The sequence below is a fragment of the Peromyscus leucopus genome, chromosome 2 (genome assembly GCF_004664715.2).
Source record: "Peromyscus leucopus breed LL Stock chromosome 2, UCI_PerLeu_2.1, whole genome shotgun sequence".
NCBI lineage: Eukaryota > Metazoa > Chordata > Mammalia > Rodentia > Cricetidae > Peromyscus > Peromyscus leucopus.
The window spans coordinates 134,739,922-134,746,816 of record NC_051064.1 but is presented as its reverse complement, the minus strand read 5'-3'; the positions used below and the strand labels follow the sequence as shown (position 1 = coordinate 134,746,816).

The 6,895-nt window shown below is 51.3% G+C and overlaps 1 protein-coding gene across 1 annotated transcript; it reads left to right on the top strand.

The window, feature by feature from the left end:
* The first annotated feature begins 1,436 nt into the window (after nt 1–1,436).
* Nucleotides 1,437–4,760, top strand: Hmgn2 (high mobility group nucleosomal binding domain 2). Its single transcript, XM_028888108.1, has 6 exons — nt 1,437–1,628; nt 2,396–2,440; nt 2,627–2,656; nt 2,957–3,007; nt 3,398–3,493; nt 3,916–4,760. Exons 1-6 carry the CDS (start codon nt 1,614–1,616, stop codon nt 3,949–3,951), a joined length of 273 nt encoding a protein of 90 aa, XP_028743941.1. The 5' UTR covers nt 1,437–1,613; the 3' UTR covers nt 3,952–4,760.
* The last annotated feature ends 2,135 nt before the right edge of the window (nt 4,761–6,895 follow it).

Genomic DNA, 6,895 nt, shown 5'->3' with positions numbered 1-6,895 from the left:
GGCTGACTTTCTCTTGCGATTGGAGTACAGTACAGGTGATTAATGGGGAAGGTATCTTCCAGCCTGGGGACCTGTATTCTGGGGGGTGGGGTTGGGGGCCGCCTCAGGAGGCACTGTGGGAGTGGAGGGAAGAGGCAGATCCATTGCTGCCCAGAAGCAAAGGCTGCAGAACGCTTGATTTGGAGGTTTGCTTTCTGCTGGTGTGGTTAGTGCAAACTAGCTTCAACCCTTGCCTCAAAAAAGAAGGTGGGACCTGTTGGTGTGCTTTGCACTTACGCGCCCAACACCCTGTTGCAGATGTTTAGCCGGTTGTGTTCTCGGTGTCAAATAGATTTTTTTTTTTTAATTCTTAGATGTAAGATTTGTTTAGTAACTAACAGGAGAACGCCTTGCTTTGCTTCTGCGATTAGCAACCTCCCTCGGGTGCGCTTGGCTAGCTCCAGACCGCTGGGCTTTGGGCTGGGGTGCACTGGAGGGGCCCCTTGGCCATCACACCTGTTCGTCTACTTGTTTCCTAATCTTCCGGCGCTTTCCTTCAACGGCTTTTTCCTCACGCAAGCGAAAGCAAGCCGGCATGATAGTGTACTGGGAGGGATTTCGCCAGCTGTGGCATCTGCAAAGCCCAGGTTTGGTGGCCTCTGTCGAGTGGGGGCAGCTGGGCTAGCTTTATCCGAGACCCAGAGGGCTTAGGGGGAGGGGAGTGCTCGCGGACCGTGTTGGCGGCTTTTCTCCACCATTCTGTGACGGGTCCAGGGGGCCGGACGTGCAGGGACTTAAGGGAGGCACCCAACCGATGTTGGGGGGCTCCTCAGCGTTTGGGGAGGCGATTGAGCAGTAGGTGCTGAAAGGACAGCTCCTACCTGCCCCGCCGAACCCGAAGGCTCCCCTGCGTGGAGTCTCCGCTCCAAGCCCATGCCCCCACCTCCCGGGGACGGCTCTCCAGGTGAGGCGCACGGAGGGGCTCCCCAAGGTGGCAGGCGGCTCCGAAGGATGCACGTCCGCCTGCGCCACGCCAGCCGCCTCGCTCTCATCCCACCGGAGCCCGTGGCCCCCGGAGCTGCCGCCCGCGCCTCCCGCCGCCAGTGGAGCTGGGCGGCGCGGGCAGGCCTCGAAAACCCTCTCCGGGGCCCCAGCGGGAGCAGGAAGGAAAGCGGCCGAGACGTGCCCGGTGTCGCACGGCTGGAGAAGTGGGCAGCAGGGTTGCATAAGGTGGAAGGAACTTGGGAGTTTGCAAAAGCCAGCTCGGGCGGGAGCGGAACCCCGAGCCCGCCGCCTCGCCCGCCCCGCATCCCGTGCCTCCGCCGCGCGCCTTCCCTCGCCGCGCCCCCTCCCCCAAGGCGCGCCGCCGCCTCGCTCGCCCTCCCCCTACACCCCCTCCTCACTCCAGAGGAGGTGAGTTTAAACCCCGCCCACGTGACCCCAACTGGGCCAATGAGCGGCGGCGGGAGGTGAAATCCGGTTCTAACCGGTCCGGGGCTCCCAGCGCTATAAAAACTTTATAAACCCCCCGGAGCCCGAGCAGTGTGAAGAAGCAGCGAGAACGACCCCCGGACGGACCGACCCCGCGCACCGCCGCATCCCCGCGTTCAGCGCCGACGTCCCCCGCCGCCGCCATGCCCAAAAGAAAGGTACGTGGCGCGAGCGCGCGGGCGCCCAGGCGCCGCCACTGCCACCGCTCGCCTCGGGCGCCCAACTCGGCGGGCAGAGCAGGCGCGGCGCGCGGTTCCAGCCCGAGTCGGGCCGCGGGCGAACCCCGCGCGGCGCGCTGCCCGCGGGCGCCAGAAGCCATATTGGAGGAGCGGCGGCGGCGGCGGGAGGAGCCATGTTGGCAGCTGTTTATCCCGCTCCTCTCGGCCGCCCGCGCCCCCTCCCCCACCGGCAGCCCCCTCCCCTCCTCCGGGCGGGCGAGCGAGCGGGCGATTCAAACCCGAAAGGGCGGGAAGGCGGCGCTCGGCTGGGCGGGCGGGGGAGCGCTCTGCCGCCAAAAAACTGACGCCGCGAGGGGCGGGGCCGCGGCGTGGCTCCGCCCCCCGGCCGCCCACGTTCCCGGCGCAGGGGCCGCGCGTCGCCGCCCACGAGTTCCCCGAGCTCCCGCCCTCGACGGCTGCCATAGCAACGGCGCCGGGCTCCGCCCCCGGAGGGGTTTGTTTGCACAATCTGCAGCTGTTGCTCCTGCCTGGCTGGTGGCGCCGGCCGGCTCCCCGGCCCCGCTCCAGCATCTCCCGCGCTGCACGGCGGACCTGCGGGCTTGAGTTGGGCGCCATCCCCACTGCAGCTACTTTTAAGAGAGACGGAGTGGATACGTCTTGGAAACGTGGTGTCACTTTCTGTTAAGTTCTCGATGACTGAGATTTACTGCCGAGGTTACAAATTTCGGTCTTTTATCCTGTTGTAGGCTGAAGGGGATACTAAAGGAGATAAAGCCAAGGTGAAGGACGAGGTGAGTCTTACGCACAAAGCCTTGGGTAGTAAACACCACGGGGGCTCCCTTGGTAGGATTTGGTATTTGACCACCGCCCCTGGTCTGGAAGTTGCCCTAGAGTTGTTTTGTGTGTTCACTTTAATGCGTAAAAATCCCGGCGTGAAACTCATGCTTATTTTTCTGACTTTGTTTTTATTTTAATAGCCACAGAGAAGATCTGCAAGGTTGTCTGCTGTAAGTGTGAATACTCTGAATTCTTCCTACTTACCCTGCGGTTGGGAAACATTTTGGGGGTCCCTTTGGTTTCATTGAATTATAGTTTGTGGCTGGTTTTGAGTAAATTGTGGTGGTGCACATCTGGAGTTGACCGTTGTCTTGAGTTCTGATGGTTATGACCAAAGCAGCAGCTCACTTTTAGATTGTAAAAGAAAGGCAATCCCAATGAGAGGGGCTTGCCTAGCTGTGGTTTGGGGGTTGTTTCTTTTGGTCCATCGTACTAATAGTTTCCTCTTCCTCTCTGCCTACCAAAATAAGAAACCTGCTCCTCCAAAGCCAGAGCCCAAGCCTAAAAAGGCCCCTGCAAAGGTAAGCGGCACTCAGAGACTGTGGTGCTAATACTAGATTGGTAATTTTCGCAGAAAGAGAACCGTCCTTCACCATCTTAACCTAATTCAATATAATGGTGACTCCATCAGTGGATGTTGTAAGTTCTTTTGATAGCCTTATTCCTGATATTTGTCGTGTTGGTATCCTTGGCACGAGTTCCAGAAGACTACACTTGACTGTTAAAGAGTATTTTTAGCTGTTGTGTTCTGTAACTTATATTTAAAGGACGTTGTACGCTGAGCAGCGTAAGTTGTGATTTAGCCAGTGGAGGGGGTGTCTTCATAGGCAAGCCTGCTTTGCAGAACGTGGTAGGTTATGTCCTGGTGTACAAAACGAAGAACTGTTCCATCTGCCCTTCCTTGGTTTTAGAAGGGAGAAAAGGTCCCCAAAGGGAAGAAGGGGAAAGCCGATGCCGGGAAGGATGCGAATAATCCTGCAGAGAATGGAGACGCCAAAACAGACCAGGTACAGTGGCAGCCTTGCTCTCCACTGGGTATGCATGCGTCAGATGAGTCACTGATTACAAAATTGTTTATGACCCCTTATATCTGGATCACTCCGGTAGGGTGTGACTTTCCTCCTGTCTGAATCCTTAGTTCCAAAACTGTATTACAGTCTGAAAGGCACTGCTGTTTTCCGGTCCCAAAGTGTCCCCCATGCTGCAGTATGAAATTTTAAAACGGGAAGTGACCTTGGGGCTTCTGATCTTCCCTAGTTCATCAGTGGAGGGGGTGATTGAGTAAAGTTGATTAGTGCCATTCTTGAAGTGCAGTCTTGGTGTTTTTAAGTACCCAAAAACCTGGATTTTATCATGGAAACAGTGATACCATGTATAGACTATAAGCAAAGATAAATTTTAATTGATGTGTTGGTTTTATCTCTTTTAGGCACAAAAAGCTGAAGGTGCTGGAGATGCCAAGTGAAATGTGTGCATTTTTGATAACTGTGTACTTCTGGTGACTGTACAGTTTGAAATACTATTTTTTATCAAGTTTTATAAAAATGCAGAATTTTGTTTTACTTTTTTTTTTTTTTAAGCTATGTTGTTAGCACACAGAACACTTCATTGTTTTGGGGGGGAAGGAACATGTGTCACTAACAAAATGTCTCCCAAGCTGGATTGATGATGGTTGATATTGGAAAACATCTTTCCCTGCTAATTTTGAAAGACTCCTCTTGGCTCTCAGGGGAGACGTCCTGGTGTTGACATATGTGACCACCATGGCCTAGTGTGGGAAACTAAATTCATTTCTGTGTCTTCCTCCCCTGGACCATCAACATAGACTTACCTCCCTTCAAAACAGAGACCTGTTGGAACCTGACCCCCAAAATTGGTTTTGCCAGTCTATCAGGCAATCTGGACTTTGCAGTGGTATCATTGTGTCCTCAAAAGAGCAGCGGTTCCTTTTATAAAAGATTGTGGATCTTCAGATTGATAATTCTGCCGTGTTCGTTTGGTTTCCTGAAAGTCAGGGTCGGCTTGTGAAAAGTTGTTAAACAACATCCTCAATGTGAACTGTCAGCCCTCACTCTAAGCTCTCCCCCTTTTCAAAGCATCGAATGAAGACTCATCGGGTTTTATAGTGGCTTTCTGATTTTGGTAGTCTATACAAGAAGGGAGTTTGGAAGTTCTTGTATACTGTTAATGACTGTCTGCCCATGTCCTGCCTGAAAAACCATGATTGTTTATGGAAAGTATCTTTAATAAAGCTGGATACAGTTTGGCTTGGAATGCTGCCTCTGATCTTTTTCCAACATTGGGGAACCTGGCCTCCAGCTCTCTTGGTTTGATTGAATGGTCTTAGATCCAGTCAGTCTCCCAAACAGTTGTGAGTGGAGGTGGGTGTGCATCCCAGAAATAGATTGAGGAGAGTGGGAAATGGTTCTTGAAGTGTTTGGTGATCCTTACAGGGTGCGCAAAGATCGGCAAGTCAAAGCTTTGGTTACCAACAGCTGGGCACCCCTCTGATTAACATTAGCAATCCGCTGACTGTCAATTGGGGCAATGCTCCTGTGTTTGACCATGTAGATGAATATGGTCTGCCACAACTGACCTGCAACAATGTTAGTAGAGACTTTTTCTGGTTGAAAGGTATAGGAATACAGACTTGATGGATTTGTGGCTTCAATTTGAACTTGTTCCACAGAATTCATGTGGCTTATATTTTGAGGGAAATAAGTTGGGAGACTACAGAAATTGCCTCATTCTCTTCCTTTAAACTATGAGAAACCATAGTTTAAATTTACCATACTGAATATAAACATACTGGTTGTTCTCCCCCATCCCCCACCCCCCACCCCCCGAGACAGGGTTTCTCTGTGTGTAGCTTTGCGCCTTTCCTGGATCTCACTGTGTAGCCCAGGCTGGCCTCGAACTCATAAAGATCCGCCTGCCTCTGCCTCCCAGAGTGCAGGGTTTAAAGGCGTGCAGTGCACCACCACCGCCCGGCCGAAACATACTGTTAATAAACATACTGAGCAATGAAATGAGTTTTCAAACTATTTGTTAAGAATCTCAGACTTGTATTCAAAGGCGACTTTGTTTTGACTGGTGAGACGATTTTACAGGGAATCTGAGCTGTTTGGTTGGTTACTATTAGGGTGGAGTTTATAAAGTGACATCTCCATATGTCATAGCTGGCTGGGATTTCTCTGCTCTGGTCACCTGTTGCCAAATAATTGGGGTAAGTATGTTGAGCTTGAGCTTTAAATTTTAATCCTATAGCTTGGCCTAGTGGACCACCTGTGTCTGCCCTGTGCTGAACTAAAGCCTGGATGTAGCCCTGTACTACCTGGCTATACTTTTATACTATGGCCCAAGCACTTGGGAGGCTTAGTCAAGATCAGGAGTTCAAAGTCATCCTAAGCTACATGAGTTGAAGACCAGACTTGGCCACATGAAAACCATTTCAGTAGCAAAAAGTGGACCCCTAGAGGGCTGGAGACATGGCTCAGTGGTTAAGAGCCCTTAGTGACTCAAAGGATGCAGATTTGGTTACCAGCACACACAACCTGCTAACACCTAACACTTCTAACTCCAATTCCAGAGAATCCAATATCCTCTCCTGGTCTCCACAGACACCAGGCACACACATGGTGCACAGACATAATATGCAAACAAGATGTGTTTTTTTAATAAAGGTGGATCTTTCCCAACTCAAAGCAACCAATCTCAGCCTTTTAAAAAAAAATATTCTTAATTTCCTCCTTACCACCTGAGCCATAGCCCTAGCCTCACTGTGTATCTTTTTAAATGCCTCTCTTCAAATCCTTTGCCAATATTTGTTTGTTTTTACACTGGGCAGGTGAGAGCTTTGTATTCTGGACTTTAAATCCTTATATAATTTATGACTATCTCATTCTATGGGTTGTTTTATTTTTTACAGCATGTCTCACTGCAGTAGACCTCACTATGTAGCCCAGTCTGCCCTCAGTTTACAGCAATTCTGCCTGAGCCTACCAAATGTAGGGTTACGGCAGAAGCTGCCATATCTGTGGGGTGTGTTTGATGCTTAGAAACACATGTCTCCATTCAGCCCAATACGGTCTTGAACTCTGATTCACCCTGCCTCTACTTCCAGAGGGCATCGAGTGCAGGGTTTTTGCACCATGCCCAGCTGGTTTGTTATGAAATGAGGTCTCCTGTGCAGCCAGGCTGCTATCAAATTCTTGGTCCTTCTGCCTCAGCCTCCCTATAACTGGGTTACAGTGGTCAGCTACTGTCCCCAGCTGAGAGTGTCCTTGGAAAGCAAATTTTTTTGCTGGGGATGTGACTCACACAGTGGTAGACTCTTGCCTACTACATTTAAGGTTCTGGTTCAGTCCCAGTACCACACATAAAAATTTTGTTTAAGCCAAGTGTGGATG